At 36.7% G+C, this 18,496-nt stretch overlaps 1 protein-coding gene across 1 annotated transcript in view; it reads right to left on the bottom strand.

Annotated features, from left to right (window-relative positions):
• Nucleotides 1-293: 293 nt before the first annotated feature.
• The window catches only part of fcf1 (FCF1 rRNA-processing protein), a 53,633-nt gene continuing 35,430 nt past the window's right edge, over nucleotides 294-18,496 (bottom strand). The window contains exons 7-8 of the mRNA XM_073832610.1: nucleotides 1,804-1,898; nucleotides 294-897 (exon numbers count right to left, since the gene is read on the bottom strand). Coding sequence (XP_073688711.1) covers nucleotides 849-897; nucleotides 1,804-1,898 — 144 coding nt within the window. The 3' untranslated portion in view covers nucleotides 294-848. The remainder of the gene's footprint in view (nucleotides 898-1,803; nucleotides 1,899-18,496) is intronic.

The raw sequence follows: 18,496 nt of genomic DNA, 5'->3' as shown, positions 1-18,496 counted from the left end.
CAGTTCTAGTCCTATGCAAGTTATTTTAACAATGGTCACTAATTTGCAATAATTTTACACATACTACTCGGCTGACCTACAACAGTGTAGTGATTTTAAGATAAATAATTCATTAGAACAGCGAAAGCAAGATTAAAAAGATAAATAAATGGATAGTTCGCTAAATCATCTTGGCAGGCATCCTGTGTAGCACTGCAGAATGTAAATATGGCTTTACCAACATGAAGCCAACTGTAATTAACAATAATAAAAATTGACAAACAACAAAAATTGGATTTAAGCAAGGATACTGATAACTTGTTTATCAATGGTGATTTTTATTTAAGACAGCCTCCAAGCAGATGTGATCCAAACAGATGTGCAAACAACCAAAGATGTCATTGTTAAGATGAAGACACAACAATATGGTAAGCAAATAAATCCTAAGATCCTACAGACATAAAAGAGTGCCAGGGAGTGGCTCAGGGGAGTTCATTACTTTTTTAACACTGCATTGGTAAGCTGTTAACATTACTGTAATAGTAAAAATATGTAATTAGACTACTAGGCCAATTACATATTTTGATTAAATCAATATCACTGTTGGGAGACACCAAATAATTTTAATTAATAACATTAATATCAGATCACTGAAGTTACCCATAATAGCCACTAGACATGTTTGGGTTAGTCATTTTCATTGGTCAAAGACAATTTTCTTCCTATTTCCCCCCACCTTTTAATGTCCTCTGATGTTCTCTGAGCTGCTGGGGATCTGGGCTGCCAAGAACTGTGGAGTGGAGTATATTGTGGGGGGGATACCCACTAAACAAATTCTTATAATAAAAAAAAAAAAAAAAATCTGTGCACTACAGCCGTGGTGCTCCATAATCATCCGGCATTCTCTCAATGTTATACCTGTAAAAAAAAAATATTCATTTGTTATTTTATCAATTTAAATAGGTGACAAGATAATATTCTTCTTTTACAATAAATACAAAAACATACATAATTCATATACAAATGCACATAAATATGCAAGCCTGAAGTCAGCCAGTACAGCTATACTACACTTGATTACACTTACTCGGTCAGACTATCTTTATGGAATCCCCTGTAATAACGACAGGTGTATATGACTTGATGTGGCGCTGCACAGACTGTCTGACTTGAAGCAGTTCATGACAGTTAGAAAGTCAGTCTGCCCCACTTGAGACGGTGGTGATGCCATGTCACTGTAACGTATGCCATCAAAGTACCATGAGAGTGATTTGGGGGCAGTTGGCTGGTTCAATATGCGCAGCATCTTTAGAGAGGCTGGACGCTCTTACAGCAACACAGGTGTTATGCCATTGGCCGGATTCATTGATGACAACTATCATCTGCGCTTCATGTTATTCTGACAACTTAATTTATGGTAATGCTCACAAATCTGTGTTTTTATAAAAGTAATAACCCATGTCATGTACACCTAATGTAAAAATAAAAAGTCCTTTTAATGGTATTTTAATAGTATTGGCCTAAGTTAAACTTTATTCAGTGCTTTTTACTGCTGAATGAACACAAAGTTTGTTGCTACATCTGAAATATATTTGTATATTTAACAAATATTACATCTAGTCCATTCCATCTGTGAAAAAGAAAGTGTCTGACTTCACGACTCCATTTTCATCTTAAATCCATTCGCAGCTCAAATCAAACACAACCCCTCAAAATGGTGGTCCTACAAGAACAGGATTGGACACACCTGGACATGCATTTACCACATGATAAAGGCTTTAACCATTATCTGGAGTTTGCACATAGCTGAGAGAGCTTGAGTACCTGTGATTGGAAATGTACATGATGGGGACTCCTGGGATCTTCCGAATCCTCCTTTTTAGGTCCCTGTCCACCGTGGCCACAATGTAACACTTGTGCTAATGAAACAAATGTGATTGCTTAGTCACAATGTAAGGAAAGATATAAAATAAGTATCAGCTCTGAGATTAGAATTGTTTTATAATCTCACTTATTTTTTTGTATTTTACGCCATATAGTAACTAATCAATAACTTCTCATTAACTATAAAATGTGCAAACATTTAAAAGTTGCGAATGTTAATGTTATTACAACATTTTACTCATATTTTATTAATTAAAAAAAAAAAACTCATTGCAGCATGAAAAAAATTGACCATTAATAGGCATGCATATTCATGTTTATCAAAAAAATTTAGTCCCAAAAGTGTGTGAGAGACATGGGAAAGAGACAAAAATTTTGAGACAAGACACATTCCTGTAGCTCCCGTACAGCATAATGCTAGTAATGCCAAGGTCATGGGTAAGATTCCCAGGGAATGCATGAATTTATTAAACGTATAATTTAAACGCAACGTAAAAAAAAAAAAAAAGTCTACTTTAGTTTAACTTTAAAAGACCTAACTCACAGATCAAAAAGTCTGCATAACATTATGTGTAAAGAAGGGGTGTGCAAAGCAGCCGGTATTTGTATCTGTATTTGTATTTGTTGAGGGGGGAAAAGTATTTGTATTTGTATTCAAGTAAAATTCAAAGTAGGTGTAGAAATCCAGTTTTTTTTTGTGCGTTACACTTATAATTTACGTTATAGTGAAAGTATTCTTTAATTATATCCATTATAAACAGTGTAACACCGTGGTATAACGATCACACTCGCGCCCTAAAGAGAAAAGCATGAAAAATGGAACGCAGCTGGGGGAAAACAAAACTAGAGGTTTTTCGTACTGCTTGGCGTGAATGTAACTTATCTTACAGAAAAGCATTAAAAACTGCCAGATCGGATTACTTTTCATCTCTCTTGTAAGAAAACAAACATAACCCCAGGTATTTGTTCAATACTGTGGTTAAATTAACTAAAAATATAGCAGCAACAGGTGCAGAAATTTCCCAACAGCACAGCCGTAATGACTTTATGACGTACTTTACCTCCAAAATAGACACTATTAGAGATAAAATTGTAATCATATAGCCGCCCGCAACAGTATCGCATCAGATAATGCGCTGTAGATCTCCTGAGGAACAATTCCACTCATTCTCTATTATATGAGAGGAAGAATTGTATAAACTAGATTGTATAATTCATCTAAACCTACAACATGCATGTTAGACCCTATTCCATCTAATCTACTAAAGGAGGTACTTCCAGAAGTCATAGATCCTCTTATAAATATTATTAATTCGTCATTATCATTAGGATATGTCCCCAAAACCTTCAAACTGGCTGTTATTAAGCCACTCATTAAAAAAACACAACTTGACCCCAATTAATTAATTAACTAGACCAATTTCGAATCTCCCTTTTCTGTCAAAGATACTAGAAAAGGGAGTATCCTCACAATTATGCTCCTTCTTAGAGAAAAATGGTATCTGTGAGGATTTCCGGTCAGGTTTTAGACCATATCATAGTACTGAGACTGCTCTTATTAGAGTTACAAATTACCTGCTCTTGTCAACCGATCATGGTTGCATCTCCCTATTAGTGCTACTGGATCTTAGTGCTGTGTTTGATACTATTGACCACAACATTCTTTTAAATAGACTTGAATATTATGCAGGCATTAATGGTAGTGCACTGGCATGGTTCAAATCGTACTTATCAGACCGTCATCAGTTTGTGGCAATAAATGAAGAGGTATCATTTAAATCGCAAGTGCAGTATGGAGTACCTCAAGGCTCAGTACTAGGGCCATTACTTTTTACACTTTACATGTTACCCTTGGGAGATATCATCAGGAAACATGGTGTTATCTTTCATTGAGTACGTTTACATGGACAAAAATATTCCGATTTTAACGCGATTAAGTCAATACTCTGATTAAGAAGCAACCATGTAAACTGATATTTTTGATTAATTTAATCCGACTAAAGTCATAATCTGAGTAAACACAAATCGAATTAAGACAGGTGGAGTATTCCTATTTTAGTCGCATTATGGAAGACATGTACACACTTTAATCAGACTATTCCCCTTCTGTAGGACTTTTCGCCACATTTTGTGACAGGATACACATTAATGCTGCGTTCCAGGCAGGTTTTTGAGCTCGAAAATCAAGTCTTCAAACCACGACTCAGGACTTTGTAGCGTTCCAGGCAAGTCACGCCAAGCATTTATTATTTTTATAGTATTAATAATTTGATTGCAACGTTATATTGTCCTAAACTCAAATTTTCCACCGTGTGCCACTTGCATAAACACCACACCCCTAGAGGCTTTATTGTTGTTTCTCGTGCTATGTCACGTCAGAACTCGTAACTGGGAGTACGTCGATCTAGTACGAGTTCACGGGTTTGACTGCCGTTCCAGTGCACTTTCACGGGTAGAAGTTTGGAAAAACACGGGTAACGGGTTGTCTGGAATGCGGCATAACGCTCTCAGTTGGTTGCACATGCATATGCTTTGGTTTCATTTTTATTTATTTATTTTTTGCTACAACATGGGCCTAATCAATGCTCATTGCTGATAAATAGTTTGTCTGTTATCATAATTTATAGTTTTATGGTAACGTATTTAACATTCAACCCGTTCTTTTTCATTAGTATTATTTGTTAGTATTTATTTTAATTTTGTGAACGGATTTCCGCTATTGGAATGTCTTAGGATGCTTTTCACTTTTACTTTTGAATTCATGATCTTGGTTTTGCTTACATATATAAGGCTACACCTATCAATTTTAAGATTAAACAAATTCTTAAAAGATGGATTTGTTATTTTTAATTAAACAGCATAACAAAAATAAAATAAAACTAGCTTATATAGCATTTATTAACAAAAACTAATAAGACGAGGCATGGACTCCATCACATGCTGTGTTATATGCCGACTAAACAATTTATTACAGGGCGCGCAAACACTGAGCAATCAAAATAATTAATTAAAAAAATAAAATAAAATTAAAGCTGCAAGCAGCGATGGTAGGGCCCTCGCACTCGGGCTCACCGCCGATCGGTGGTGAATGGTGGGCACTATGCTATTAACACAGAAAATGTAGGAGGAATATGTCAAAGTCATTGATATGTGCCAATCTTCCTTCTGCCAGCTGGTGGCGCTATGCTTATAACTGAATATTGGCATGCAGATGTGTTCAGGCCAGTGCTTTTATCAAACATATGAAGTTTGGTGAAGCTTGAACATGGCATGCTTGAGTGTAAGTCATGACATATCCTGCTGCCAACAGGTGGCGCTATTACAAAATATTGGCTTTTAGATGTCTTCAGGCCAGGACTATTGGCAAACATGTCAAGTTTGGTGCAAATTGTACATTGCATGCTTAAGTTAGTGTAAAACAAGTAATTTGCTGTTGCCAGCTGGTGGCGCTATGACTATAACTAAATATTGGCATGTATATATCTTCAGGCCAGGACTCTTATCAAACATGTGAAGTTTGGGGCTGATTGGACATTGCATGCCTGAGTTACAGTAACTTCCTGTTTCATTGCATTAAGAGTATGCTTTAGCACTTAGCTAAATGTTGCTAACATGTTTCTAGCATGTTGCTACCCTATTTAACACTTGTTGATATTTTTAAAATGTTGCTTGGCATCCACAACAGTATTAAACATGTGACTTCCTGTTGCCAGCAGGTGGCACTATGACTATAACTGAATATGGGCATGGGCTTGTGTTCAGACCAGGACTCTTATCAAACATATTAAGCTTGGGTCAGATTGGACATTGTATGCATGAGTTACACTTATTTTTCTTTGTATTAATATCATGCTTTAGCTCTCAGCTAAGTGTTGCTAGCATGTTTTAACATGATTCTAGCATGATGCTAGCCTATTTAAAACTTGCTGACGCTTTTTATTATGTTGCTAGGAGTCCGTAACACCATTAAACGTCACTTCCTGTTGTCAGCAGGTGGCGCTGTGACTATAACTGAATATGGGCATGTATATATCTTCAGGCCAGGACTCTTATCAAACGTGAAGTTTGGGGCTGATTGGACATTGCATGTCTGAGTTACAGTAACTTCCTGTTTTATGTCTTTAACAACATGCTTTAGCACTAAGTAAGTGTTGCTAGCATGTTTGAGTACGTTTTAAACTAGTTTAGCACTCAATGGCTTTTTTAGTGTGTTGTTAATAGTGTGTCACAGTGTTAAACATGTCACTTCCTGTTGACAGTAGGTGGCGCTATAACTATAACTGAATATTGGCATGTAGATATCTTCAGGCCAGGACTGTTATCAAACATGTGAAGTTTGGGGCTGATTGGACATTGCATGCCTGAGTTACAGTAACTTCCTGTTTCATTGCATTAAGAGTATGCTTTAGCACTTAGCTAAATGTTGCTAACATGTTATAGCATGTTGCTACCCTATTTAACACTTGTTGATATTTTTAAAATGTTGCTGGGCATCCACAACAGTATTAAACATGTGACTTCCTGTTGCCAGCAGGTGGCACTATGACTATAACTGAATATGGGCATGGGCTTGTGTTCAGACCAGGACTCTTATCAAACATATTAAGCTTGGGTCAGATTGGACATTGTATGCATGAGTTACACTTATTTTTCTTTGTATTAATATCATGCTTTAGCTCTCAGCTAAGTGTTGCTAGCATGTTTTAACATGATTCTAGCATGATGCTAGCCTATTTAAAACTTGCTGACGCTTTTTATTATGTTGCTAGGAGTCCGTAACACCATTAAACGTCACTTCCTGTTGTCAGCAGGTGGCGCTGTGACTATAACTGAATATGGGCATGTATATATCTTCAGGCCAGGACTCTTATCAAACGTGAAGTTTGGGGCTGATTGGACATTGCATGTCTGAGTTACAGTAACTTCCTGTTTTATGTCTTTAACAACATGCTTTAGCACTAAGTAAGTGTTGCTAGCATGTTTGAGTACGTTTTAAACTAGTTTAGCACTCAATGGCTTTTTTAGTGTGTTGCTAATAGTGTGTCACAGTGTTAAACATGTCACTTCCTGTTGACAGTAGGTGGCGCTATAACTATAACTGAATATTGGCATGTAGATATCTTCAGGCCAGGACTGTTATCAAACATGTGAAGTTTGGGGCTGATTGGACATTGCATGCCTGAGTTACAGTAACTTCCTGTTTCATTGCATTAAGAGTATGCTTTAGCACTTAGCTAAATGTTGCTAACATGTTATAGCATGTTTCTAGCATGTTGCTACCCTGTTTAACAGTTGTTGAATTTTTTTAAAATGTTGCTAGGCATCCACAACAGTATTAAACATGTGGCTTCCTGTTGACAGTAGGTGGCGCTATCACTATAACTGAATACGGGCATGGGCGTGTGTTTAGGCCAGGATTCTTATCAAACATGTTAAGTTTGGGGCTGATTGGACATTGTATGCCTGAGTTAGAGTAACTTCCTGTTTCATTGTATTATTAGCATGCTTTAGCATATTAGCTAAGTGTTGCTAGCATGCTTTATTATTTTTGTAGCATGTTGAATATTAAGTTTGGGTCAGATTCTACATTATATACATGAGTTACAGCAATTTCCTTTTGTATTTGTATTAATAGCATGCTTTAGCTCTTAGCTAAGTGTTGCTAGCATGTTTTAGCATGTTTGTAGCATGTTGCTAGCCTATTTAAGACTTGTTAACGCTTTTCAATATGTTTCTAGGAGTCCGTAACAGTGTTAAACATGTCATTTCCTGTTGTCAGCAGGTGGCGCTATGACTATAACTGAATATGGGCACTGACGTGTGTTCAGGACCGGACTGTCATCAAACATGTGAAGTTTGAGGCAGATCGGACATCGTATGCCTGAGTTATAGCAACTTCCTTTTTCATGGCGAAACATCAAAGTTTGTCCGGCCGCCACGGACACGCCCTTTGACGAAAACTCTAAAGCTTCGCAATTTAACATCGCAAAGGCCTTATGATGACACTCAGCAAATTTGAAGATGATCGGATAAAAACTGTAGGAGGAGTTCGTTAAAGTATGAGGCCTGAAAATGGCAAAAACTGCACAAAAATCGTACAGGAAATTCAATATAACGGACTTCCTGTTGGGTTTCGGATGTTGCACCAGGAGACTTTTTTGTAGGTATTGGTGTGTTACATATGTGTACCGAGTTTCGTACATGTACGTGAAACGTAGCTCGAGGGGCACTCCGTTGAAATTTTATAGGTGGCGCTATCGAGCCATTTTGCCACACCCACTTTTGAAAACCATATCAGATGTAAATTTTCGCCAGGTCTGATGCGTGTGCAAAGTTTCGTGAGTTTTCGGGCATGTTTAGGCCCTCAAAAAGACTTTTCATTTTGGAGAAGAAGAAGAAGAAGAAGAATTAAAGCTGCAAGCAGCGTTGACCGGGCCCTCGCCGTCTGGCAGTCGCCATCCCGATAGCATCAGGAAAACGGTTTCCAGTTGGCACATGCATTCACAGTAACCCTTTGGACTAATCCTAACTGTCTCTCCTCCTGTCTGACTCTTTCTCTTCCCACCCATCCCACCTCCTTACACTCAGCCACTTACCACACAAACACACATAGAGTGCAGAGCAGAGTGAGATCAGATTTGTTTTTTAATTTTCTTTCATTCGTGGAGTTTTGTATAATTATGAAATGAACTGTGTTTAATCAGAATGAATAGTTATTTGTATGAAAAAAGTTTCAAAGAGTTAGGATGCTGCACTTTAAATATATAATAAATCATTGAAAATTGAAAATGGAAAATTAAATTCTAGGCACGCTATCTGCCTCAAAAACACAGGAAACAAATATTTGAATGTATTTTGTATTTTTATTTATTTGCCATGGCAACAGCATTTGATGCATCAGGGACGCCTTTACAGACTCTCATCGGCCGTGTTTTTACATCTTTCTGATGAAGTTTGAAGAAAATCGAGTACAAAAATATTGTTCGTTGTTCGTTCGTGTGTTAGTTCATTAACCAATGTTAACAAAAGAGACCCTATTTTAAATAGTTACCATGTTTTATGATCTACATCAATTTTTTTATATTATTTTAATGATCTATAAGCATCTGTGAAATAATTATAAACAAATATATTAAAAATAAATACATATTAACTTAGTTGATGTATTTGTTTCTCATTCTAATTAAGTGAACTGAGTAGTATAGTGTCATACTTATAAGATTTTTTATTCTATCAGTGAGATTGTATATATGTATATAAATCATATAATTTTTCCTTAAAAGATTAAAAAAAGATTTTAATGCTCTTTAAGCACCTATACAAAATAATTATGTAAAAGTACACTGACAGTACAGTCTATATCAACTGATTCTATGGATTATTTTCATTCTTATACACTGAGAATGAGCTAAATAGCATTAGAGGTCAAACGATTCCTTATCTTATGAGGACCTCTAGTGTTCATCCCTGGTATTAGAGCTTTAATCTGACAAATTTATGTGACACTTTTAATGTTTTTGGGGCCTCTGAGCATGATAACATTTTGAAACTACACGTATTTCCTAAGAATTTCTTGTTCTTTATATGTAAAAAGTTTTGATGAGTTAGAATAATGCAATTTAAAGATATATGAAAATAACTCTTCATCTTTTTTATTGTTACTTTCATAAATCACCACATCAACACCGTTCAAGATATCCCAAAGCCGTTCACAATTTAACATCTTCAGTATCTTGGCATCATGTTGACAAAGTTTGCTGTGAACTGTATGATTCTGCTATGAGTGATATGAATTTATTCACAGCTATATTTAAAAACACAGGAAACAAATGTTAAAGTTTGACATGTTGCCATGGCAACAGCATTTGATGTATCAAGGACCCCTTCACAGATTCTCATCGGCCGTGTTTTGATATTATTCTGATGAAGTTTGAAGCAAATTGAGTAAAATTAAGAGGTTGATTTAAAAGCGTTTTGCAAGCAACACACTTCCTGCTGCCAGTTGGTGGCGCTATAACTTTGACTCATAATAGTCACATCTCTGTGATCGGTATCATACGACGAACAAACTGCTTAAGTTTGGTCAAAATCAGATAAAGTGTGTCAAAATTATTAGACATTTCCTGTTTCTCATTTCTCGCCATAATTCGTCGCCCTGCCACGGCCAAACCGTTCGAGATAGCAAAAATCCCCTGGCAATTTTGCATTCCCAATATCTTGAGATCATGCTGACCGAGTTTGGTGGCCATCGGTGGAAAGGTCTAGGAGGAGTATTTCAAATTCCACAGCTTGATTTTTCCAAAAATCCATATTTAAATAAAAATAGCTGACTTCCTGTTGGTCGTAGCTAATGGGTGTAAATTAGAAAGTTGTCCGGCTTGATGAGTCCAATATATGTACCGAGTTTGGTGACTGTAGGACAAAGTAACCCCCCAACTTTTGTCAAAAGGTGGCGCTATGGAGCGCCTGCTCCACGCCCATTTATGGGCTTTTATCAGTGTTTAACTGTCATTAATACAGATGTGTGTGTTGAGTTTTATGAAATTCTAAGCATTTTAAGTGGCTCAAAAACACGAAAAACTAAAGTTAAAGTTTGACACGTTGCCATGGCAACATGATAAAAGTTATGGATAACGCCCTTCACAGATTCTTATCGGTCGTGTTTTGACATTATTGTGATGAAGTTTGAAGCAAATTGAGTAAAATTAAGAGGCTGAGTTTAAAGCGTTTCAAAAACGTCACACTTTCTGCTGCCAGTTGGTGGCGCTATAACTTTGACTCATAATAGTCACATCTCTGTGATCGGCATCAGACGATGAACAAACTGCTGAAGTTTGGTCAAAATCAGACAAAGTATGTCAAAGTTATTAGGCACTTCCTGTTTCTCATTTCTCGCCATAAATTTGTCGCCCCGTCACGGTCAAACCGTTCGAGATATCAAAAATCCCCTGGCAATTTTGCGTCCCCAATGTCTTGAGATCATGCTGACCGAGTTTGGTGGCCATCGGTGGAAAGGCCTAGTAGGAGTATTTCAAATTCCATTGCATGCACTTTTTAGACATCCCTGAATAGCCGACTTCCTGTTTGGCGAAGCACGGACTATGAGTGTGAAATTTGTTCGGCCCGATGAGGTCTATATGTGTATGAATTTTGGTGACTGTAGGTCAACCGTTGTGCGCTCCAGAGCCCTTCAAAAGTCGCAATTTTTAACGCTGTGCCATGCCCCCCCCCAGGTGACCCCCCCATGTCAAAGTCTGTCCAGCCCTGATGGCCGCAGGTTCCAATGTGTGTGCAAAGTTTCAAGAGTTTTCGTGTATGTTAAGGCCCCCGAAATCCCCCAAAACATTGAAAAAAAAATAATAATAATAATAATAATAATAATCCTTAGAAAAACAATAGGGCCTTCGCCCTTTTGGGCTCGGGCCCTAATTAAAGCTGCAAGCAGCGATGAACGGGCCCTCGCACCCGGGCTCACCGCCGACCGGTGGCTTTAGGAAAATAGCAAACGGTGGGCATTATGCTTTTAAAATAGTAAATGTAGGAAAAATAGATCAAAGTCACTTAAATGTGCCAAACCTCCTGCTGCCAGCTGGTGGCGCTATGCCTGTAACTGATTATTGGCATGTAGATGTGTTCAGGCCAGCACTTTCATCAAACATATGAAGTCTGGTGCAGATTGACCTTGGTATGTTTAAGTTAGTGCAAGATATGATATATCCTGCTGTCAATAGGTGGCGCTATGATAATATCTGAATATTGGCCTTAAGATGTCTTCAGGCCAGGACTCTTATCAAACATGTGAAGTTTGAGGCAGATTGGACATTTTATGGCTGAGTTATAACAACTTCTATGTCCATGACCAAACATCAAACTTTGTCAGGCCACCACGGACACGCCCTTCAACGAAAACTCAAGATCTTCGCAATTTAACATCACTAAAGCCTTTTTATTAGACTGACCGATTTTAGTGTTGATCTGTATAAATCTCTTGGAGGAGTTTGTTGTAGAGTACAGCATGACACTTCCTGTTGCCAGCAGGTGGCGCTATGACTATAACTGAATATGGGAATGTAGATGTCTTCAGGTCAGGAGTGTTATCACACATGTGAAGTTTGGGACAGATCGGACATTGTATGCCTGAGTTATAGAAACTTCCTTTTTCATGGCGAAACATCGAAATTTGCGAGACCGCTATGGACACGCCCTCCAATGAAAACTCTAGATCTTTGCAATTTAACGTCACAAAGTGCTTTAGATTACACTCAGCAAATTTGGCGTTAATGCGGATAAATCTCTAGGAGGAGTTCGTTCAAGTACGAGGCCTGAAAATGGCAAAAATGACAAAATTTGCTGAGAAAAAAACAACCGACTTCCTGTTGGGTGTCAAATTTTGCTCCAAGAGGCTTTTTTGTAGGTATTGGACCCTATTTTAAATAGTTACCATGTTTTATGGTCTACAAGCATTTTTAAATATTATTTTAATAGTCTATAAGCATCTGTGAAATAATTATAAACAAATATATTGAAAATAAATACATATTAACTTAGTTGACTTTTTGGCCTTTTTGTATTTGTTTCTCATTCTAATTAAGTGAACTGAGCAGTATAGTGTCATACTTATAAGATACTTTGTTCTATCAGTGAGAGTGTATATATGTATTTAAATCACATAATTTTTCCTTAAAAGATAAAAAAAATATTTTAATGCTCTTTAAGCACCTATACAAAATAATTATGTAAAATTACACTGACAGTACAGTACATATCAACTGATTCTATGGATTATTGTCATTCTTATACACTGACAATGAGCTAAATAGCATTAGAGGTCAAACGATTCCTTATCTTATGAGGACCTCTAGTGTTCATCCCTGGTATTAGAGCTTTAATCTGACGAATTTATTTGACACTTTTAATGTTTTTGGGGCCTCTGAGCATGATAACATTTTGAAACTACACGTATTTCCTAAGAATTTCTTGTTCTTTATATGTAAAAAGTTTTGATGAGTAAGAATAATGCAATTTAAAGATATATGAAAATAACTCTTCATCTTTTTTATTGTTACTTTCATAAATCACCACATCAACACCGTTCAAGATATCCCAAAGCCGTTCACAATATAGGGAACATTTTCCCTATATTCTGAGGATGATGATAAGAACATGTAATTCATGATGATAACAAAATGTTATTATTGCTTGCTTTACGTCCACCACTTTTGCTTAAATGTCATCGTTACCTATCTGTTCCATTTGTGTGTGGACATTGCTTTGCAGGTGACTCCTGTTATAAGACATCACTCTTAAGCGCTACATAACTAAGAATCAATTAGGAAAACGGTGCCCAGTTGGCACATGCATTCACAGTAACCCTCTGCCAGTTTGGATTTAAAGTTTACAGAAATGAAAGGGTTACATTTTTAAATCAACACACAGACAAATACACACTAAATATACAACTTTACCATCCAGTTTCATTTGTTAACATTGTTAACATGAACAATAATAAAAAGCATTTATTAATGTTAATTAATATTAACCTAAAAAAGTACTCATATATTGTTTAAAGGTAAATTAGTATCTTTTAACATAGTGTATGTACTGTGAATTAACATGAACATGAACACAGTTCATGTGGGTATACAACAATAAACAATAAAGTGCTCAATAAACACTTCATTCTTTCAAAATATCTTTAAAAATCAAGTTGGGTATTGTAATGGGGCGATATATAAATATAACTCATCTTAAAATGGTACAATTTTCAGATGTTTTGAACAGATAACAGCAAAGTTTGTTTTGTTGTCAAAGTTTGTCTTGAAATTGTTAGTGTTTTTTTTTATTGAATCAAAAATTTTAATTATGAAAATAAATGTCTATCAATGAAGATAAATCGCTCATGCTAAAAAGCTGTATTTTTCTTAATCTTTTGCTATGTGACTGAATAGGACAAGTTCATGGTACAGTTCAGTAAAAAATAAATAAAAAACAACAACTGCAATATACAAAGAATGAAAGAGTTCGTGACCCTTTATATTTTCTCAAAGATCAGACTCTCAAAGTTCAGACTTATTTATGCAGATTAAACTACAGCAATGTGCATCTCCTCAAAGATGGTCTTAAGCAAAACAGCATGTTCCACTGGTCTCTCTCCCTTTCACCCCTCCCCCTTCAGTCACTCTTAGTTTCAACACAGACTGTCAGCCCAGTGACAACAGTTTACTGATTTCTTTTTTTAATTTTCTTTAATTCATAGAAGCTTGAATAACTATGATATTACCAGCACTTGCTCATAATGACTAGATCTCTGTGTGAAAAAAGTTTTAAAGAGTTTGGATGCTGCACTTTAAAGATATAAAAAATTAGGGTTATGTTTTTTAAAAAATCACCACGTCAACACCGTTCAAGATATCCCAAATCCGCTCGCAATTTAACATCTTCAGAATATTCTCTTCATGTTAAAAAAGTTTGGTGTGAATACCTTGTTATTCTTAGAAGGAGTGTGAATTTGTTTACAGCCTGATTTTTCCAAAAATCCACATTCAAATCAAAATAGCCGGCTTCCTGTTGGTCTTAGCTAATGAGTTTGATTTAGAAAGTTGTCCAGATTGATGAGAACAATATATGTACAGAGTTTGGTGACTGTAGGAAAAACTAACCCCCCAACTTTTGTCAAAAGATGGCGCTATAGAGTGCCTGCTCCACGCCCATTTATGACCTTTTGCCAGTGTCTAACTATCATTAATATTGATGTGTGTGTTGAGTTTCATGAAATTCTAAGCATGTTATCTGCTTCGAAAAGACAGGAATCTAATTTTAAAGTTTAACACGTTGCCATGGCAACAGCATTTGATTTATCATCGTACCCTTTACATATTCTTATCGGCCGTGTTTTGACATTATTTTGATGAAGTTTGAAGAAAATCAAGTAAAATTAAGAGGCTGATTTCAACGCATTTTGAAAATGACACGCTTCCTGCTACCAGTTGGTGGCGCTATAACTTTGACTCATAATAGTCACATTTATGGAATCGGCATCATACAACGAACAATCTGGTGAAGTTTCATCAGAATCAGGCAATGTGTGCAACAGTTATTAGACACTTCCTGTTTCTCATTTCTCGCCATAACTTTGTCGCCTTGCCACGGCCAAACCGTTCGAGATATCAAAAATCCCCTCGCAATTTAGCGTCCCCAATGTCTTGAGATCATGCTGACCGAGTTTGGTGACAATCGTATGGAAATCCTGGGAGGAGTACGTTAAATTCCAGAGCATGCGCTTTTTAAACAGCCCTAAATATCTCACTTCCTGTTGCGTTAAGAAAATGACATAGAGTACAAAAGTTGTTCAGCTCAATGAGTTCTATATGTGTACCGAGTTTCATATGTGTACGTTCAAGTATGTGTGCTATATGGCCCTAAAAATTCCAGGGGGCGCTGTAGAGTCCCCTTGCCACGCCCCGGTACCAGCCTCTGTGACGTCCTGATGGCCGCAGATTCCGACATGTGTGCAAATTTTCAAGAGTTTTTGAGCATGTTAAGACCCCCTTAAGTGCCCGGAAGGTTAACAAAAAAAAAAAAAAAAAAAAATAAGAATCCTTAGGAAAACAATAGGGCCTTCGCCCTTTTGGGCTCGGGCCCTAATAATTAAAGCTGCAAGCAGCGATGACCGGGCCCTCGCCGTCTATGCAATCGCCATCCCGATAGCATCAGGAAAACGGTGCCCAGTTGGCACATGCATTCACAGTAACCCTTTGGACTAACCCTAACTGTCTCTCCTCCTCTCTGACTCTTTCTCTTACCACCCATCCCCCCTCTTTACACTCAGCCACTTACCACACAAACACACACATTAAGTGCAGAGCAGAGCGAGATCAGATATGTTTTTTTTATTTTCTTTCATTCGTGGAGTTTTGTATAATTATGAAATGAACTGTGTTTAATCATAATGAATAGTTATTTGTATGAAAAAAGTTTCAAAGAGTTAGGATGCTGCACTTTAAATATATAATAAATCATTGAAAATTGAAAATGGAAAATAAAATTCTAGGCACGCTATCTGCCTCAAAAACACAGGAAACAAATATTTGAATGTATTTTGTATTTTTATTTATTTGCCATGGCAACAGCATTTGATGCATCAGGGACGCCTTTACAGACTCTCATCGGCCGTGTTTTTACATCATTCTGATGAAGTTTGAAGAAAATAGAGTACAAATATATTGTTCGTTGTTCGTTCGTGTGTTAGTTCATTAACCAATGTTAACAAAAGAGACCCTATTTTAAATAGTGTTTTATGATCTACATCCATTTTTAAATATTATTTTAATGATCTATAAGCATCTGTGAAATAATTATAAACAAATATATTAAAAATAAATACATATTAACTTAGTTGATGTATTTGTTTCTCATTCTAATTAAGTGAACTGAGCAGTATAGTGTCATGCTTATAAGATTTTTTATTCTATCAGTGAGATTGTATATATGTATATAAATCATATAATTTTTCCTTAAAAGATTAAAAAAAGATTTTAATGCTCTTTAAGCACCTATACAAAATAATTATGTAAAAGTACACTGACAGTACAGTCTATATCAACTGATTCTATGGATTATTTTCACTCTTATACACTGAGAATGAGTTAAATAGCATTAGAGGTCAAACGATTCCTTATCTTATGAGGACCTCTAGTGTTCATCCCTGGTATTAGAGCTTTAATCTGACAAATTTATGTGACACTTTTAATGTTTTTGGGGCCTCTGAGCATGATAACATTTTGAAACTACACGTATTTCCTAAGAATTTCGTGTTCTTTATATGTAAAAAGTTTTGATGAGTTAGAATAATGCAATTTAAAGATATATGAAAATAACTCTTCATCTTTTTTATTGTTACTTTCATAAATCACCACATCAACACCGTTCAAGATGTCCCAAAGCCGTTCACAATTTAACATCTTCAGTATCTTGGCATCATGTTGACAAAGTTTGGTGTGAACTGTCTGATTCTGCTATGAGTGATATGAATTTATTCACAGCTATATTTAAAAACACAGGAAACAAATGTTAAAGTTTGACATGTTGCCATGGCAACAGCATTTGATGTATCAAGGACCCCTTCACAGATTCTCATCGGCCGTGTTTTGATATTATTCTGATGAAGTTTGAAGCAAATTGAGTAAAATTAAGAGGTTGATTTAAAAGCGTTTTGCAAGCAACACACTTCCTGCTGCCAGTTGGTGGCGCTATAACTTTGACTCATAATAGTCACATCTCTGTGATCGGTATCATACGACGAACAAACTGCTTAAGTTTGGTCAAAATCAGATAAAGTGTGTCAAAATTATTAGACATTTCCTGTTTCTCATTTCTCGCCATAATTTGTCGCCCTGCCAAGGCCAAACCGTTCGAGATACCAAAAATCCCCTGGCAATTTTGCTTTCCCAATATCTTGAGATCATGCTGACCGAGTTTGGTGGCCATCGGTGGAAAGGTCTAGGAGGAGTATTTCAAATTCCACAGCTTGATTTTTCCAAAAATCCATATTTAAATAAAAATAGCTGACTTCCTGTTGGTCGTAGCTAATGGGTGTAAATTAGAAAGTTGTCCGGCTTGATGAGTCCAATATATGTACCGAGTTTGGTGACTGTAGGACAAAGTAACCCCCCAACTTTTGTCAAAAGGTGGCGCTATGGAGCGCCTGCTCCACGCCCATTTATGGGCTTTTATCAGTGTTTAACTGTCATTAATACAGATGTGTGTGTTGAGTTTCATAAAATTCTAAGCATTTTAAGTGGCTCAAAAACACAAAAAACTAAAGTTAAAGTTTGACACGTTGCCATGGCAACATGATAAAAGTTATGGATAACGCCCTTCACAGATTCTTATCGGTCGTGTTTTGACATTATTGGGATGAAGTTTGAAGCAAATTGAGTAAAATTAAGAGGCTGAGTTTAAAGCGTTTCAAAAACGTCACGCTTTCTGCTGCCAGTTGGTGGCGCTATAACTTTGATTCATAATAGTCCCATCTCTGTGATCGGCATCAGACGATGAACAAACTGCTGAAGTTTGGTCAAAATCAGACAAAGTATGTCAAAGTTATTAGGCACTTCCTGTTTCTCATTTCTCGCCATAAATTTGTCGCCCCGTCACGGTCAAACCGTTCGAGATATCAAAAATCCCCTGGCAATTTTGCGTCCCCAATGTCTTGAGATCATGCTGACCGAGTTTGGTGGCCATCGGTGGAAAGGCCTAGTAGGAGTATTTCAAATTCCATTGCATGCACTTTTTAGACATCCCTGAATAGCCGACTTCCTGTTTGGCGAAGCACGGACTATGAGTGTGAAATTTGTTCGGCCCGATGAGGTCTATATGTGTATGAATTTTGGTGACTGTAGGTCAACCGTTGTGCGCTCCAGAGCCCTTCAAAAGTCGCAATTTTTAACGCTGTGCCATGCCCCCCCCCAGGTGACCCCCCCATGTCAAAGTCTGTCCGGCCCTGATGGCCGCAGGTTCCAATGTGTGTGCAAAGTTTCAAGAGTTTTCGTGTATGTTAAGGCCCCCGAAATCCCCCAAAACATTGAAAAAAAAAAAAAATAATAATAATAATAATAATAATCCTTAGAAAAAC

The sequence above is a fragment of the Garra rufa genome, unplaced genomic scaffold, assembly GCF_049309525.1.
Source record: "Garra rufa unplaced genomic scaffold, GarRuf1.0 hap1_unplaced_004, whole genome shotgun sequence".
NCBI lineage: Eukaryota > Metazoa > Chordata > Actinopteri > Cypriniformes > Cyprinidae > Garra > Garra rufa.
The sequence above is the reverse complement of the archived record's forward strand: the minus strand, read 5'-3'. Positions and strand labels throughout refer to the sequence as shown.